Source organism: Cajanus cajan, chromosome 7 (genome assembly GCF_000230855.2).
Source record: "Cajanus cajan strain Asha chromosome 7, NIPB_CcT2T_4, whole genome shotgun sequence".
NCBI classification, from domain to species: Eukaryota; Viridiplantae; Streptophyta; class Magnoliopsida; order Fabales; family Fabaceae; genus Cajanus; species Cajanus cajan.
This window is the reverse complement of record NC_138523.1, coordinates 53,175,156-53,194,519: the sequence shown is the minus strand read 5'-3', so window position 1 is coordinate 53,194,519 and position 19,364 is coordinate 53,175,156. Positions and strand designations below refer to the sequence as shown.

The 19,364-nt window shown below is 30.7% G+C and overlaps 2 protein-coding genes across 4 annotated transcripts; one reads left to right on the top strand and one right to left on the bottom strand.

Annotated features, from left to right (window-relative positions):
* Positions 1 to 67: 67 nt before the first annotated feature.
* LOC109815477 (ATP-binding protein) lies at positions 68 to 3,239 on the bottom strand. The gene is made up of 5 exons (XM_020380217.3): positions 2,443 to 3,239; positions 1,840 to 1,916; positions 1,180 to 1,291; positions 968 to 1,084; positions 68 to 472 (listed from the first exon to the last, which is right to left on the bottom strand). Exons 1-5 carry the CDS (start codon positions 3,124 to 3,126, stop codon positions 131 to 133), a joined length of 1,332 nt encoding a protein of 443 aa, XP_020235806.1. The 5' UTR covers positions 3,127 to 3,239; the 3' UTR covers positions 68 to 130.
* Positions 3,240 to 8,556: 5,317 nt separating this feature from the next.
* Positions 8,557 to 17,201, top strand: LOC109814378 (U-box domain-containing protein kinase family protein). Of its 3 annotated transcripts, none has more exons than XM_020378798.3 (9): positions 8,558 to 8,976; positions 9,909 to 10,006; positions 10,880 to 11,001; positions 12,107 to 12,211; positions 13,044 to 13,171; positions 13,303 to 13,418; positions 14,223 to 14,747; positions 15,307 to 16,056; positions 16,691 to 17,201. In XM_020378798.3, the coding sequence occupies exons 1-9, from the start codon at positions 8,796 to 8,798 to the stop codon at positions 16,868 to 16,870; spliced, it is 2,205 nt and encodes a 734-aa protein (XP_020234387.2). In that variant the 5' UTR covers positions 8,558 to 8,795; the 3' UTR covers positions 16,871 to 17,201. The 3 variants fall into 3 exon arrangements, with proteins under 3 accessions (XP_020234393.2, XP_020234387.2, XP_020234399.2); XM_020378810.3 differs by lacking the exon at positions 8,558 to 8,976 and adding an exon at positions 11,737 to 11,794; XM_020378804.3 differs by lacking the exon at positions 12,107 to 12,211 and having other exon boundaries at positions 8,557 to 8,976.
* The last annotated feature ends 2,163 nt before the right edge of the window (positions 17,202 to 19,364 follow it).

The following is a 19,364-nucleotide window of genomic DNA, read 5'->3' as shown; positions in this document are numbered from 1 at the left end:
GATGAATTCTTAAAAATATCCCACATTTACAATAACAACAGGTGAATTATTACAAAACACGGGAAAATGAAATTTAAGATGAATCAACTCGTTGTTTTGGAAAATTATGATATGTACACATTTCAGTTAATTAAATTAAGGCTTGCATTTCTGGTAGCATCCTTTTGGCATTTCCAACTCTAGTGTTTGCTATAGTGCCAGAGCTCAATTTGAAAAGTTGCCATGGCCAACAAAAGCGTCTCACTTTATGGCTATTGCGTTCACGTTTTTCTGCTTCTTCTAGTTGTCTGGTTAGTTCTTCAACCCGGTAGCGAAGTTCAACTGCTCTAGTATCAGCCAGCTGCAAAGATCTCTCTGCTGCTTCCTGTGCAGTAATTGCAGTAGTTGCAAGTTCCTCTTTCAGACTTAATTTTCCATTGGATATGTCCAAAGCAGCCCTAGTTTTAAGTAGTTCTTGTTTCAAAACAGCCACCTCATGGAACAAAAACATAGCATTAATAAACAAAGAAATAGAGTAATTATAAACTTTATAATCTTTTTAAACAAAGAAACTATAGAGTAATTTAGCATCCAACCATGACAATTAAACAAAGAAAGACTATTCTTTGTTGATACTATATAATCTTTTTAAGTATATCAATGTTCTTCTAACATAGAAGCATTTTATGGCAAGTGATATAACCAAAATTCCTTTTTTTTTGTTATAGAAATGAAGTGGCAGGAATGAAATTTGAACCTAGCTAAAACCTTTTGCTAACTACTTAAACCTCCCATCATTAGGCCAACTGATAGTAACTCTAAATAGACTTTCATGTTGTCCTTCGATGTAAACATTTATTATGCAAATTATCTGAAATGAAACTCTAATTCTAAGTGAAAAGCAAAATATAAAAATTTGCATCCAAGTTTTGTCCTAAATGATATACTAAGAGGATATAAAACTATACAGCATAAAACAAATTTTTACCACTTTGTTACGCTCTTCAATCTCTTTCTTTCCAGCTTCAACTTCCAACTCACAAGCTTCCTTCCATCTAGCAACTTCTTCTTCCGCTGCTTTGATTTCCATCAAAAACTCCTCTACCTGTTGGCAAGTCAGACAAAAAGGAAAAGTCTAGTAAGCAAAAGAGCTTTTCTAAGTGAAATATTATTTCATTTATTGATGAAGCAGGTGATTACATTTTGAGCCAAGATTCTCTCTCTATCTTCTAACTCCTTAATATAGAGTTTGTTTTCTGCAATTTCTTTGGCCTGTTTCTCTGTGAGACACTGGAGGCGCTCTGTGTCTGACCTGGCATGATTTTCATGATAAGTAATCCAAAACCAAGGACTTAAACTCAATATACTCATGAATTGTAGCAACAAGCCAGATTTCTGTAAAAACAAAATAAGCTAAAATAGCCTAATCAATCTGAAGGTATTTTAACTTTTGCGTTTGTATAAGCCAAGAGTGTATAAATTGCTCATATTTTTATCTAGCAGTATCAAAGAAAAGTAGGAGGCATCTGAATGGGCTTTGCATGTAACTGTAATGTCGCTTTATTGCAAATTATGCAGCATTAGCAAAAAAAACCATATCACTATAATTAAGTTGAGATGAACTTCTCCATAAATATTTATAGGTAAAGAAATAAAAAAAAAATCACAGTTATTTGATAAGTCAAAATCAAATTATGCGCTTCAAATTTTGAAACAAGTTAGATAAGAGGACTTATAAAAAAAATTAAAGTGCATAAACTACTACTTTTCATTCAACTATTTGTTTTCTTCTCTTACAAGTGTTTGAGACTGTGATAACAATAATGTATGAACTCAATATAATATTAGATCATAAAGTACCTAGATTCTCCCAAAGATCTCCTCAATTGAGTGATTTCAAGACGTAGATTCTTCATTATCCTTTCCACCGTTGAGGCCTTGGAAAATGACCATAAATTTCAGAACAGGCTACAACTGTCATCTATGAGAAATGTCACCTTTTTTTTAAAAGCAACACATAAAGATGCGATAAATATAACTAAATATGATGCTGATGCAATAGATGGGCACCGAGAGATATTAAAAAAAAAAAAATAGAGTGACTAGCAAATTGTAGCACAAAGGAGTTAATCTTGGTCCTAACAACATCACAGGTTTGCAATAGTAGGGTGTCAAGTGTAAAACTACCTATAAGCAATGTTATAATCCTTTATGTTCGTGTCCTTTTTCTCCCCTTGTTAGATGATACGGGGATCTAACAAAATAGACAATTTACCAAGATGACCTATAAGTTTTGATACAGTATTAGATTTCATCTTAAAGCCAATTGATATTAAGTCAAGTTCTCCTACAGATATATAAAAGTTTACCGGACTATATAAGGATTTCGTAAGAAAGATAATAGGTTTCAAACCTAATAACTTGTACACCAATTATAAGGAATTAAAGATAATACGAGCTTACCAGACTAACAACTTCCTCTTCGCACTCACTGCCATCTGATTTAGACCCACAACTCTCTGTTGATTCTTCATTATTCCCCCCTCCCATCATGAACCCAAATCCAACTTTCTGCAATCCAAACTGCAAAAGGGGCATCCTTCTATGATCATGTCCCTTTATTCTCTTCTCCAATGCCTCTTTCTCCAACAAAGCAATCCTAAGCAAGTTATTAACATCCCTATTCTCCTCAGTTAAGCTGACCAAACTACTCTCCAATTCTCTCTTCTCCTTCCTCCTCATGTTCTTGTACCTATCCACCCTTGTCTCGACCTCAATGGCAAGCCTTGAGATCAACCTTGCCTCTTCCAACAGCATCCTTGATTCCACACCTAACCACTCCCCTTTACCATCTTCTACAAAAGTTTCATCCTTTTCTCCCTCCAACCCCTCTATCACTCTAGACAAACTATCCTTAGTTGAAGTGAGAGATTCCAAAGCCTTGAACATGGCCCCATTTCTCTCCTCCCTCTCACTCTCCAGTCTCTCAACTCTTTCTCTGAAATACTCCTCTTCTTTGCCCTCAAACTCATGTTCTTCTTTTTCTTCTGAAACCACTTCAAAGTGAGGGACTTGATCGGAATGAAGAAGGTGGTCAGAGAGTTGAGGGGGGCTGGGACGAGGTGAGGGTTGAGAGAACTGTTCCATGATGCATAAAATAGTGGGTGCTTGGGGATCTTCATGAAGAGAGAAGCAGAATAAAGTTAGCGGAGGTGGAAAAATATGAGAGATTCAAAACTACCAGTCAACAGAGGGAAAGGTTGGTAGAAAGAGGAGCTTTCAAGTTTTGGCGGGGCTCTTCTTCATTCTTCAATGTCTATTGGAACTAACAGCCAAGTAGCCAACACTTCACTAACTTCTCTATATTTTGATATTGCTTTTTTAATGGCTTAAACATATTTTTAAGTCTTTAAATATAAGATATACCTTCTTTTTTTTTATAAATTTGAAACTTATGTTTTTTATTTTTTTAATTTTTAAAAATATTATTTTGATCTCTCAAATTTAAAATTTATATTTTAATTCCTCTAAATTTATTACTATTAGTTATATTAGTTGTGATATTAATCACTAAAATAATATTTTTTAAAAATTAAAAAGATAAATTTTTAATTCAATAGACCAAAATACTTTTTTTATATTTTAAAGATTAAAAACACATATTTAAATTTGAAAATAGAAAAAATATAATATAAATTTAGAAAACTAAAAACATAATTAAACTTATTTTTATTCATATTTATGTTGTGAATATATAGTTGGACTAATTATTTTCAAAACATAGATATTGTTAAATAAGTTTGATCTTTTCTAACAAATTCTTCTTTACATGCATAATCAAAAATTTAACTTTTAAACATGTTTAAGTAACCGATGCTTGATAACTTGCCTTTCATACATGATGTGCAATGACGGTGAGTTTTCGATTCTTTGGATTTGTATATATATTCTATCTAAGAATTAGTTTGAGACTAGAATAGTTAATTAAATTAATAAAAGAAATTAGTTTGTAAATTAAATTTTAATTTGAAGTGAAAAATTAAGTTTACTAAATATATAATTAAATTCAGTTTGATTCATTTGATAAATAAATTAACTTGTCATACATTAGTAGTTTAATACACGTACATGAGTTTTATGTAGTATTTTACAGGAAAAAAAATATATAATTTGATTGAGTTGAATTGAAATTTTTATCAATTTGATAAAATTAGAGTATAGGGTGAGTTTTAGGATGTATTATCCATCTCAAACTTAGACCTACTTATTGAGATAGAACTAAGATTTTATTATTAAACTTATTCTTCATAATTATTGAAAAAATTAAATAATAATATTAAAGTTGAAATCACACATTTTGTTTAAAATACATATAAAAATTTACGTAATCAGATTTGAGGTTGGATTTTTTTTCATCTATAAAAGTCAGATTATAGAATAAGTATTCAGATGTATTATCTATTTCAAAGTTAAACCTATTCGGATAAAGATAGAATTAGGATTTTATTATTAAACTTATTTTTTTATATAATTATTGAAAATATATAAAAACAATAATACTAAAGTTGAAATCACACATTTTATTAAAAATATACTTGATATATAGAAGCAAATTGAATTTTAAAAAAGGTAATGAGTTATATATACACAAGTTTCCGGGAATTAGTTTGAATCTGAATATTTATCTTTTTTCCTAAACTCAACCTAAAATTACTTAACTTTTATGAGAAAGGCAAAACTCAGGTCCAACCTATTTTATTGTCATGTCTAATAATCAATTGTTAGAAGAAAAAAAAAATTGATAGCAAATCATAGTAATAATGAAAATGATAATCCTAATAATAATAATATTAGTATCCACTCAACAATGAAGCACACTGCCCAAGATTGACAATATTCCTACATTCTAACTAATTTTATTGTCATCAAGCAGACTATTTTATTTTGAGGTTCAAAAAGAATTATGGTAAATGATTTAGATCAGACCCGTAAAATTCAGATTAAAAAATTTTGAGTCTATTAATTTGATTTGTTTTTATTTAAAAATACATATAAAATTGTAAAAGTATAAAATAAATTAATTTTACTTTGTTCAACGAGTCAATAAACTAAACCAACCTAACAAAATGTTACTCATAAAATTCGGACTGTATCGAGCTACTTCTCACCCCTTGACAACTCCAAATATTAGTGATATTGCGATTATAATTACATTTTTTTTGCAAGAGTTTTTGAAAGAGATAGAAGAACTGGATGATTTGTTTGTATGATTAAAAATATATAACCATTTTTTTTTAGTTTTTAAAATCGAAGAATATATTTAAAAATAAACTAAAAATTAAGTCAACTTAATTTATTTGAACATATTTTATTTTATATTTTATATTTTAAAATAAGAGTTAAAAAATTTGTAACTATTCTAAACACACATTTTTAAGTTTAATTCTTCCACTCACACTAGCTGAGTCTTTCACTCATACTAATTGATACTCTTGCTCAATTCTTAGACTATCTCCCACGACTACAATTTTTCACTAATATTGATGATGTTTCCTAACCTTGCAAAAGATCACAAGAATTATCCAAACTTTAACTCTGCCAAAAAGAAAAAATTGTTTCCATACAACAAAAATTATATAACTTGTATAACATTAATGTTATTAATTTTATGTATATCTTTCAATCATTAATGATATATATTTTTTTATAATAAATGAATCGATTGAGAGATAAATATAAAATTAATATTATAAAAATTGTTGTACAATTTTAGTTATCTACTTAAAAAAAATATTTCCAAACACATAAATATTAATCTTACTCAAAACTCAACAGTTCTTAATGATAAAAAATGTCACAAAAAATGATTTTACCATTTAGTGTATAAAATAAAACGTAAGATGGTAATTAATTTATTTAAATGCATACAAAAATCCCATTATTTAATTTATATTTTTCTTATCAATATCGATATATAATAAATTGATGATAAAAAACATATATAATAAATTCTCAGGTTATCAAGTGTCAGTTTAATTTTTCTTTTCATTCAATGAAATTTTTGTTATTCCCACATTATTATTGGTATTTTGTTTAAATAGATTTTTTTTTTCTGGGGATCCAAGTATCTGTTTTTAAATAAGTTAGAAAACTTAATGGTAGAATTGAGGTATTACGTATAAGTTAACAAATCATAATACCAATAATAAAAAAAGTAATAAGTTAGAGGACTAGTTACAAGGTTCATTATTTTATTTTATTTTATTTTATTTTTTTAGGGGAAGGTTCATTATTTATACCATAAAAAGAATAATCGTTCTTAGAATTATATCCTTTTTCTTGAAAAAGAAGATAAATGTAGTTGAAATTCTTTTGTTATACTAGCTGTAATATCTTAAAAGCAATAATTTAGAAGAAGAATCATAACAGAGCTACACATGGAAGTGACACCAAATTTGTAGATATGATAACTAATGTGAAGCTTTGTAGCTTCTGTTAGTGTTCTGGATATTTCTTCCTTCTTACAGCTGTTCTCGCTATAAAAGTGCGCCACATGGGACGATCAATAGATCAAATATAATTTGAGAAAATGACCAAGATCACCATGCCAACTTTGTCTCCCTCTACTGTCTCATTCACTTCACCTTAATGTAACTATACCTAAAGTTTAAGTACCCTCAAACCTGTTTAAGGATTTTGGACCAACTTGGTAAGGTGATGTGATGTTCCTGGTGGTAAGACCTAAGCATAGTGTTTTAAAACCCGGACCGACTCGGCCGGTCGGACCGGTTGGACCGAGAACCAGTGGTCCAACCGGTTCGAATATGAAGTTGAATCGGTTATGCAGTTGACCCGTTTCAAACCGGATTGAACCGGTCAATTTTCCGGTTCAACCGGTGAATCGGTGGGTCAAACCAGTTCAACCACTTTTTTTTTTTAAAATTTTTTTAAGGGACCATAAATCACAAAAATAATAATGAAAATTGAATCTCTTAATGAAAAAGCAAGGAGTCTTATTAAATATAACAATGACTACTTGTTCTAATATATTTATTTGCAATATATACAACTTAAATAACTTTTATAGTATATTATTAATTTTAAATTATATATTTAATAATGCAATATCTATGTAAATATTACATATATTATTTTGTGATATTAATTGCAAGCATATTATATATGTACATATTATTTATATTTTTAATTTGTATTAATATACCGTTTAACATGTAATTTTTTTATGTATTTTTTTACAAAATAAAAATAAAAATAATTTTAAATAAGATAGAAAAATTAAAATTTAAAATAAGATATGAATTTATTAAATTTTATAAGTATAAAATATATTTAATATGAATATTTTTTAATAAAAATCGAGTCATGTGGTTCAACTAGTGACTCACCGGTTCAACCTTTGACCCATTGACCCGGTACCTTAACCGGTTCGATGACCGGTCCGATTTTTAAAACTATGGGTTCAACTAGTGACCCACCGGTTCAACCTTTGACCCATTGACCCGGTACCTTAACCAGTTCGATAACCGGTCTGGTTTTTAAAAGTATGATTTAAGGTAAAAGTGGTTGGTGTCTTAAACATTTGTTTAATGTAAAAGAAAACACTAAAATATCAAAACAGAAAATAATTTAGCTGGTGGACACATCCTAAACATGAATCAATAGAGTTTAAATTTTCGCATTTCCTGCTTTCTTTTAGTTTCCTCTGTCGTTGCATTTTTTATGCTTATATTATTATTTATCCTTATCTTATATTATTCTGTAGTTTGTTACGAGATGAAAGAGACGTTCATGTCTTGCATTGAATCTTATTTGAGCCTTCTTCATAATTTATACGACCTAACATTTCTTTTGGGGATAATTGGTCTTTTCATCTGGCTCGGTTTTTCTCAATTACAATTTACAAGTTGCATTTGATTTTTTTTTTATTTTTATAAATATGAGCGACGTAGTATCTAAAATTAATAATTAAAAATTAATCGTGATTTTTTTTTATATATTAATTTTGACATATAATGATTTATGAAGTTGATATACTGCTGTATCCGTGCTGATGAATAAACTATAAACATTGCCCTCCCAAGTTTATGCACCAAAATAAAAGCTCTAAATCAAGAAATAAAAATCTCCAAGTGACACTTTTTTCAACGATTGGTGAGCATAGGAACTACGTTTCACTTAACAGATGAAAAGGGTTAACATCATCATATAATAAGGCTAATAAGTGTGGAGGTGAATCACTAGTAGACCAAACAATTTAGGATTAGTTTGACATTTTTTTTCTTGTGAGCGAGTTATTAGTTTTTAATTAATGATTAAATTTTATTAAGAGGATTTTTAAATATTTCTTAACAGGTTAACGACAAGTGATCAGCTTTCGAAAACTTAAGTCCACGTTATTAAAATCCTTTTTTTAAAGCTAATTAGTTATGAGAGAATACATATTTTTGACAGCAATTATCATGAAATATTCTTAACCATGTTTAAAAAAAAAGTGTTAAAATTATTAAGACATTTTTGTTCTTATACAATGCTTGTCGAGTTCTAGCACGGTTCACCAATGCTTATCCAAGGGGACCCACCAGCAAAAGAGAATCACTTTTTGGAAACGCTGATTTCACAAAATTGAATTGCTTCTTCTTCACTTCTTCAACTCCCTCGCGTATAGGTTTCTTCCCTGTTGACTGTTTCCTTCGGTTGTGTCTTCCGATTCATGACTCGCTGAGTCTCCGTAACTTGTAACTTGGAACGATTCCACCGAACGCCGTTTGCGCACTGATTCCCCGCAATTGGATCCGATGGGAAGCATCGTGGAAGGAGTTGAAGTTTGGGGAGAGGGGGTGGAAGACACAGTGTACGTGGCGGTCGGAAAGAACACCGAGAAGACTCAACAACTGTTGCATTGGGCGCTTCACAATTTCTCTGGCAAACAAATTTGCCTTCTTCACATTCATCAACCTCACTCTCTCAGTTCCTTTTGTGAGTTTCTCTTCATTTCTAACCCTTCTTTTTGTTTTTTTCCCTTTTTAAGCGTAAAACCTTTTATTATTATTATTATTTGGGTCCTGTGGTTGTTTTCTGATCATCAAACGCTTGACGAAGGTGTACAGTTTTAGTGAAAGATTTGTTGGTGGTTTGGTTATTCGTTAGTTTAATTTGGTTGTTTGGTTTGAATGGTTGCTATTGATTCCTTTTTTCTTTTATCACTTAAAAGATATATTCTCGATAGCCTTGTTGGAGAAGATACGAAGACCGATAGTGCAGAATTGAACTCTTGGATTGGATAGTGTGAAGCTCAGAAGATAAATATTGGATTATGTAGTTTTGCATTTACGGGTGATAATTGATGAAATGGATTTTGAAGCTATAAATGATGAAACTGTTTAGGTAATTCACTGATTGGGGTGATATTTGACTTGTGAGAAGCATATGATATCAAGGTTTCAAAGATCACGACTTAGAGCACAAATGAGTTGTATTGAACATTTGAAGTGAGTCAAGCTGTGACTTGAAGCTAAGGTTTGACCTGAAAAAAAACAAAAAAAGACGAAGCTTAAGCTTGCCTCATTAATTCGAATAGCCAAATTTAAGGCGTGAGCTTGTTTTGTTTAATTATATTAAGTTTGATCCCTTGTTTTACATGTTTATAGTTTAATTGTTTTTCTTTTCCTTTTCAGAATAGCCAAATTTTAGGCTTGAGCATAATTCTCTGACTTAAAAATTAAAGAGTGAGAAAGAAAGAAAAAAAAAACTGTGCTTTATTTTGGCTCTGGTTCTTATTTCTGGTTCCGATATAATTGCTGTAGTAAATACTGAGCTTGTTCTGGCTATATTCATCCTGGGTAGGGTAGGTTTTATCTGGTAGTTTGGTAACATTTAACAAACAATGAACAAATTTTTTTGCCTTGCAGTGGGCAGAAATCTCTCTGGGGTTGTACCAAAAGAGCATGGAAATCAATCAGTGCACAAACTTCTAGACCAATACATTCTCACTCTGGTCCCAGCAGGGGTATTATCTTTTACCTATTTCTTCATTTCTGTAGAAAGTTTTGAGAAATTATTGGCACTATGGGGTTGTTTGGATAAACTTCTCTGTAAACACTTATTAAGAGAAGAAAATATGAAGAAAAAAAGGAAATAAGTTTTTTTATAAATTAAAATTAACTTATACATAAATTAATTTATAGAAACTTTCTCATATTAGTTTCTCAAAAAAACTTACTTTTAACTTGTGCATAAACTAAGTTAGCTTATAGAGAAGCTAATTTCATTTTTTCCTTGTTATTTTTTTTTTCTCCTTTAAGGGCTTATAGAGAAATTTATCCAAACAAGCCCTATGTAATCTAACTATATTTATTTTAGTAAAAAAGTAAATCCAACTTACATGTGCATTTTAGTATGTAACCTCAAAAATGTGGAATGTGATCCTTAAACTTTTTAAAGTGTGTTTTAGTCACTCCATAATTTTCCATCAAACATCAACTAAAATTGTCATGCTGAAGTTTTTTGTACCTAATTTTTTAATGGGAAAGTTCAATTTTCCTTCTTTAACTTTGGTTCAAATGCACTTTGGCCCTTAAAAAAATATAACAATTTTTCTTAATTTGTAAGGATTGCGTTGCATGTTTGAAATATTGAGAATCAAAGTATGCATGACACTAAGTTGGACGAGGTAAATTGAACTTTTCCCTTTATTTTAAGGACAACTACTACTAGATAGCACAATAAAGTAGTGACTACCTTCTCCAAAGCATGATGTGCACAATGAATTTTAGTTAAATTTAAACAGTTCAAAGTAGTAGTTATGGGAGATGCTTGTAATGTTAATAGCTATTTCTTGAAAAAGTCCAAATTTTGTTTACATTATGGCATATGTGCATAGGTACGGGTTCATAAATTGTTGATTGAGATGGATGATATTGAAAAAGGGATCGCAAAAGCTATTGCTCAACACAATATTAGATGGCTTGTAATGGGAGCAGCAGGAGATGGATATAACTTGGGGTACCAATTCAAAATCTCTGTAGCTTTTAATTTTAGTATACGATGCTCATATATGGTACGACTATTAGATACTATACATATAAGATATATATCTAGATATGTATAAAAATTATAAAATATAATAAATATATAGTTGCATTATTAAAATCCAAATTAAGAACATGTCTTTGACATTAATATAAACAAAATAAAAGCTACAAATCCTTGTCATCATAAATCACTTTGTATTGTCTACAAATAGGAATAGTATCAATCTCATTTCTTTCTTGGAATCCTCCTTAAAGAGGATAATTTCCATTTTTTGGCTCATTAAGGGGCAATGCTTCTATGTTTTTATATTATACATGCTTCTCTCTCATATGTAGCTATACTAGATTTTCATAACTTATTTTAAAGCTTGGATACTTCATAGATATGTATCAGGGAAGTATTCAACAGTATTGATATCAAATACAGATACATGAAGCAATTAAAGTATCTTGATTTATAGATTTTAATGCTCTCATTATTTTTCCTTTTCCTTATCCTCCTGAAATTACTGAAAACTTGTGCTATAAAACTGGTGCTGCTTATAGAAAACAAAACACAATTGGTCTAGATGATCTTTGTCTTTGTGGTGATGTCTCTCTTCTCCTCAACTTTCTTTGGGATAGGATTGTGACATTGTGTTTATGTGTTCCCATAGGTGTTCTACAATTCTGTATATAGTTTTTTATGGGGGGTTTTCCATTTCAGATATGCCTAGATATTGGACAGCTATTCTGCATCCTTCACGTTTTCATTTTTTGAAAAGGTTCTATCTTAATCCCCCCATATTACATTGATGTTCATGTTGGATCACTGGTATCGGAAAAAAAAAATACAACTAGAAAGTACTACTTGGCTTGAGGATATTGACAACAGAACTGAACTAGCTTTGTGTTCAACAAAGTTTATAAATACAAAATGTAAAATAAATGCAGCACAGTAGGATATCCAAATAAAATTGTTTATTCCTGTCTGGTTAAATGAAACATTAATTCAAGAGTTTTATTTCAAGTCTGACTTAGATCTGTTAATTTGCATCTTTTGTATCATTACTGAACTATTGTGGTCGGAATTGCAGCAAACTAGCTAAGCAAGAGTCAGAGAAAGCTATTTTTGTACGTGAACAAGCATTGCTATCCTGTAATATTTGGTTCATTTGCAAGGGAAGCCTTATATGTACTAGGTAAAAATGAAAATGAAAATGACATTTGCAGTGCAATGACATGATTGTATTGTCTTGTGTAGATTAGGTGGACTGCACAAGTGGCTTGGTCAATTTCTTCAGAGCACTTTATGATATGGAAGGATGAGCTATTAAGAAACAGCATATTTATTCAATTTGATTTGATGGCATTCATTTTTATTAACGAATGGTTTATAAAATAAAAATAATAGGCAAGGAAAGAACACATTAAGGTAACTGGTATGGAAGTAGGGCAATAGGTTGATTGAGGATAGGAAGAGGGAGAATTTTGGAAGATGGTTGTCATACTAATTGTATAGACAATGGATCTGATGGTTTGTGGTGGGTTGCCCCAATGATTGAGCACTGGTTTTCCATATTGGAGTTCCCAGGTTCAGATGCCTTCAACAATGGGTGGTGGGACTTTCTGAAAAGGAAACAGGATACTGTCTGTTGTATGGCTTCCTCATATGACCCACAATAGAAGAATAAAAGGAAATAAGGAAAAGTAGTTAGAATTGGTTAAATGTAGTCAATTACAGAATTAGTTGGGTGATTGGCTTAAATAGTAGGACGAGTGTATAAGATCATTCATTCTGCATTTTAACCATTTGATAACTAGGTATTAGGTCTGTTATAAAAGGAAAACCCTTGAAAGGAGAATTCTCTGATTAGTTTTTTTTGTTTGTAATTAAGTGAACACTACCAAGTATTATTTTTCCTTGTCTTTTTTTTACTATATTCTGTAATGTTGGTACTTTGTAACAACTCATTCAGCTGATAACATGTGCTGTCTCTTACATTTTTTTATGAAATGTGCAAATGTAATCAGGGTATATAGTAAGCATACTTCTGATATAGAGACTGGCCCTGCTTTGTTGGTGCTCGATTCAAATACAGAAGCCAAACATTCAGAAAATATGAAATCAGAATCAACTCCTGATGCATTGAAATATTTAGGTATTCTTCCTGGATGTTTCTTTGCTTTTTTGTTGTCAATTTTAAAATGGCATAGGTATTTTGTCAATTCAGGTCATTTATCATTGTCTGTAGGAACTGTTACTGGAATAACGGGTGACAGGTTTTTGCAGATTCTGATGATATGAAAGAGATCAAAAGTGTCTATTCCAACCATTCCATAAATTCAAAATGGTCCTTTAATAATGTTACTGACAGGTCAAAGTTGGCAAATTTGATGTTTCATGAGGTGAGAGGTGATTTTTCTCTTTCGACCTTGGTGTAAAAGTTTCTTCGGTTTTCAACTTTTCAAACTTTACATTTTCTGGTGTGCTATACTACTCTTTTATGGTAAAACAGTAGGAGACTTTGTTCATGAGTCTGCACTTGAAAGTTAAGTTATGATTTCTTGTGAATAAATATCAAAGTGTATCAGAGGGATTTTGAATATTGTCCTCAGTCTACAAAAATATATTCATTTCAATCTGCAGTTTGGCATATTGTGTCTGTTATAAACCAATTGGTAAGTGGTAAATTTTGAATTATTCATGATTTTATTTTTTGCTGGAGGAAAAAGAAGAAAGTGAACAACGGAACAAGCAAGCAAAATATATGGTAAACTGGCAAAAAAAAATATAGATGCCTAGAGCATGAAACCAAAAGGATATGGAGAGAGGCATTAAAGAGATGGAAAGTAGAAAATATTTCCATGAAGTTTGACAACAAACAAATTCTTTCTTCACTTAAATATAATTTTTTTCTTCTAATGGTGTCTCATGTTTGGTTTCTTAAATTTTGTTCGTCGGTTGTTATTTGTGTATAAGTATAATGTTTGGAAATATGAAGAAAAAAAATGTTTCATTGGATTGCTTCATAGTTTAACTGGCTCAAAGATCATGGTTTATCATTTGATGAAGGCTGGGGCATGTAGATTAGACTTTTTAGTTCTTCAATACACTGCCTTAATTAATACTATGAATTTGTGTCTGATTATTGATGAACTAAGTGATTCCATTTTTCTCCTAAAACTTGCTTCAACATGCATTTTTGACAGGATGAAGCATTGGAAAGCTGGCATGCTAAGGAGATAAGAAGAACAAAAGAAGTTGAAGAACAATTGGCAAAGGCAAAGCAAGAGGTTCAGAAAATGAAGAATCAGCGGGATGAAATACTTGATGAATTACAAATGGTCCAAGATGAAAATTCAGCCCTTATGAACCAAATTTCAGAGTCCCAGTGTATGGAAACAGAGTTGGAGGAGAAGATCATATCAGCTGTGGACCTCTTGATAAGTTTCAGGGAAAAGAGAGATAGGCTCAGGATAGAGCATGCACATGCAGTTAGGGAAGTCAAAATGGTGAGAAAATTTGGGAAAGCAGATACCTCCTCTTATAGGGTAGAATTCCCTGCATTTTCTTTCATGGAGATCAATGAGGCAACTCATGATTTCGATCCATCTTGGAAGATTGGAGAGGGAAGGTATGGAAGTGTTTACAAGGGACTGCTCCGCAACATGCATGTTGCCATAAAAATGTTACCCTCTTATGGTCGTCAGAGCCTATCAGAATTCCAACATCAGGTACTCTTATATTTTTTATTATAGTCTCTACTTGGTGGTCTGAAAATTAGAATATGAAAAAAGCTCATTAAAAGCCCCAAAAGGTTTTAGAAAGAGTTATGGTTTTTACTTGATTAATAGTTATCATCTTTATCATTATCATTTCCATAGAATTGCACTATATATCATGTCATGATACAACAGGAACACATCATAACATATTCTACCTGATTTATTTTATGAAGGTGTTCGGATTATTGGATGTATTTTTTTAGAGAAAGGAATTATCAGTGTGGTGCATTTATGACTTTTTCTTTTAAAAATCAGCTATAAATCTCCAAAGTCCGGAGTTTTATTTTCTCTTCACTTAATAGTTTGTTCCAATTGGTTCCTGTTATCAGATTCAAATACATATTCTAAAATTCCAAGCTTCTAATACTCAAGTTATACGAGATTAAATTATATTGAGTGGTTTATCCAAAAAATCTCGACTGAATGATTTTGTCATAGGTTCTGCATCCATGAGGAACTCACAGATATTTATTTTTTTGCCCTGGCTATGTTATTGGCTGAATTTCAGGTAGAGGTCTTGTATAGGGTAAGACATCCAAACCTGTTAACACTAATTGGAAGCTGTGCAGAGTCTAGGTCACTTGTGTATGAGTACCTAAACAATGGCAGCCTTGAAAGCCATCTTTCCCGCAAGGATAAGAATCCACTTCCTTGGCAAATTCGAATATCCATTGCTATTTACATATGCTCTGCTTTAATCTTCCTTCACTCCAGCGAGCCTTGTATTATCCATGGGAATTTGAAACCTAGTAAGGTTCTCCTTGATGCGAACTTTGTTGCCAAGATCAGTGACTTGGGCATTCCTAGTTTAGTCCAGCAAAGTTTGGATTCAGCTGACACAAGCACAATATGTAACAACCCAAATGAATGTTTGGCATATGTGGATCCAGAGTGTTTTGTCACTGGCAAGTTTACACCAGAATCAGATGTATATTCATTCGGAGTCATATTGTTGCAACTTCTAACTGGAAGACCACTTTCGGGCCTAGTTAGAGATATGAAATGTGCATTGGAAAAGGAAAACCTTAAAGCAGTCTTGGACATTTCAGCTGGTGAATGGCCACTTTACCAAACCGAACAGCTGGCATATTTAGCATTGAGGTGTTGTGAAAAGACATGGTTGAACCGACCAGACCTTGTGTCAGAAATCTGGAGTGTTCTTGAACCATTCAAAGCTACTTGCATTGGCACGCCACCATATTTGACTTCTAAGAAGCTTCGTCGTGTTCCTTCCCATTTTGTCTGCCCCATTGTCCAGGTGAAGATCATAAATTTTTCAAAATGCATTTTGCTTAAAGAAAGGCTTGGTTTTTGTAGTATTAAAAATGCCATATAACCAGCTTTTTTTTTCCTGTCTAAACTTCTGACTAATGAGTTAGCTTAACTTTTAACTTTATGATGGATGAGTGGTTTTACAACTTTATCTTATCCGATAATCACTCTCAAATCTAATTGAATTCTACCAAAATCCTGGCTCGTTTTTGTTGTGTAGCTGTAACACTATTATTTTATATAAGCAATTAACGGGTCTGGTTATTCTTTTCCCCTTTCTAAATTAGCAGTTGTTGTAGCCTGTGCTAATTATTGCAATCACAATAAAAACATTAGGAATACTAGGAGCACATTCTTTGCTAACTCACTATTATTATTAATTAAATTAAAATTATTGTAAACTATTAAATTAGGAGAGAGACTCATTATATAATACGTGAGAGTGTGAGACCCACTAAAAATATAATTTTTAATAAATTTTAGTTAATAACGAAGAGTGTATTTAAAAGAGTATGCAATAATATGTTGTTAGCATTTCTCAGAAAACATTGAGCTCCGTGGTGTTGCTTACTTGCTTTGTTGATCATGATAATTACAGCACTTGCTTTTTGGTTTTGCAGGAAGTAATGGAAGATCCATACATAGCTGCAGATGGCTTTACGTATGAAGAAGAGGCAATAAGAGGATGGTTGAATAGTGGCCACGACACGTCCCCCATGACAAACCTCAAGCTTGATCACACAGATTTGGTACCTAACTATGCTCTGCATAATGCAATTCTGGAGTGGCAGCAACAGTGAACCTTCATTGTCCATTATACTTGCACATATTATACTGGTGTAAATCACACTTACATTCCTTTACCCTTAACTACTCATTTTAGAAAATTCACTTTAGAAGAGTCATGTCCTAAAATCTTGATATCAAGTTCGGGCGGAGAAGGGAGGAAAATAGAGAGCAAGGGAAATTTTTAATTAAACGTTTCCCCTGATTGAGAGCTTTCTAAAATGAGGAATGATCATGTAAATAAGAATCCGTATTTATTTTTATGAACATTTTAAAATTTAAAGTTCTCCAAATTTGAAGGATTAATATTTAAATCAGTTGAATGAAACTTGTTATTTGATTTCACCACACCCTTCCATTCCTTTCCCCTTATCATTAAAGGAAATGAGATTGTTTGGTTTGGATTGTAATTCATTTCCTTTATAAACACCAGAAATGTGATTGTTTATTTTTGGTAAGTAATTAATAAAATATTACAATTTTATTTATAAACATAATGTATTCAACTATTTCTTGATTTATTTTTAATCATTCTAATTTTTTTAATCATATGTTGTGCACTTTGGGTGATAAAATGCAAAAAAAAATAAAAATACATGAATTAATAAAATATAACAATTGTTTAGATTTTATAATACTTTTATTTAATCATGAACTTTTAATTGTCGATTTTTTAATTAATGATTACGAGTACAGCATTGTTTATATAGTACATTTTATCTGAGGAGTCAAATTTTATATATTTTTTTTCAAATTTTGAACTTTTTTGGAAGTGTTCCAAACATACATATTTGGTGGCATAAAAAAAATATACATATTTGGTATCTAATTGTAATTGGTTGCAAGGGAAGTGAATTGTAATTTTTAGTACGGGTTTAGATTGAAACCTAGGAATAGGATACATGTAAAGCAGCAGATTGCGTCAAAGATGTCAAATATTCATCTTAATGTGTTTCCATTGTCCTTGGACTTCAAATAAAACATGTGGTTAGATGATATGCATGTTTGGGTTTACATTGAATCATTTAAAGAATCGTGTTGAAATTTTAGTTAACATGATTTTGGATTATTATTTACATCTTTGGATCCACTTTAAGAAACTGATTTTGGAGTTAAAATTGATTTTCGAGTTAAACTTTAGTCAGTTTTTTATTGAATAAAAATATTATATTGAAACTTACTATTAATTAAATTGCTTTTAGAATAAAACGTTCAAACTTCCCTTCACTTTAAAATTAGTGTCAACTAAAATCAATTTTACAAAATCAATTTCACTTGATTATTTTTTAATGGTGCAGTTGTTTACTTTAAAATGGATATCAATACATTTGAAGTGGAGAACTAACACCATATTATTTTATTGATTGAAATTTAGTGCTAATTTGAGAATGAGATCTATCTATTTAGTAGAATATACATAAATCTCATTCGATAAAATAGAATTAGATTGAAAAAAATATATTAAACAGTATATTGTTAACAATTTTTTTTATATATTTTAGTAAATAAGTTTTTGAACCTAACTACAAGAATATCATAAAAAGTATTGGATTGTTTAGTCTGAAAGTATAAAACTATGAAAATTTAATGTTATTACAACAAAAGTTATACAAGTTTTTCAATTAAGTTGTCATTAATTATCAATAAGTGTTGTTTCGGAATGTTTCCATGTCCCAAATCAATGTCCAAAAGATTGATCATATGATTAGATTGTCCAAAGACTAATCATATGATTAGATTATTTTTTTTTATATGATTTTATGTTTAGTTCATCCCTTCTAATCTGACTTTCATATTTAGTGACCGCATAATGCTTAATCTCTGAAATTATGTAGTTGTTAATGACATAGGTATGCATATAAGAAATACATAATGTCATTTGCAATGATCTCCTAACCAAACATGACAAAATGACAATGTCAACTATCAAACACATGATTGATCACAGATTAAACTGTCTAAAAACTTATGACATAATAAAATCTTTTTTTAATGTTGAAATCACTTTAACGCGAAATATTTGAAATCCTTTCAAATTCAACTTTCATATTTAGTTATCACTTTAACATGTAATATTGAAATCATGCAATCACTACTAATATAAACATGCATGTTGTGTATAAGAAATATTTAACATAATTTGTATTTAATCTTCTTATCAAACAAGACTGTTAACTATCAAACACATAATTATTGTCTTATATAAATATCTCCATTGTCATCTTCGCCAAGTATGATTTATCCCACCTTTGACGTCATTATTTTGTTGAACAATGACTTCAACATTAGACTCTAGTCTTTGCAATTACAATCCCCACAAAATATACAAAGATCCCTTTGATATCGATGCAAGTGAATTGATCCAAGGTAATGTGTAATGTAATTTATATAATACTTTCTCTTAAAATGCGTAAAATATTGAGAAAAGAGTTTTTTACTCAAATAATACTATTTTAAAAAATATTTACGTAAATAGTAACAGTGCAAATTTATTTTCCAGACTAGCAC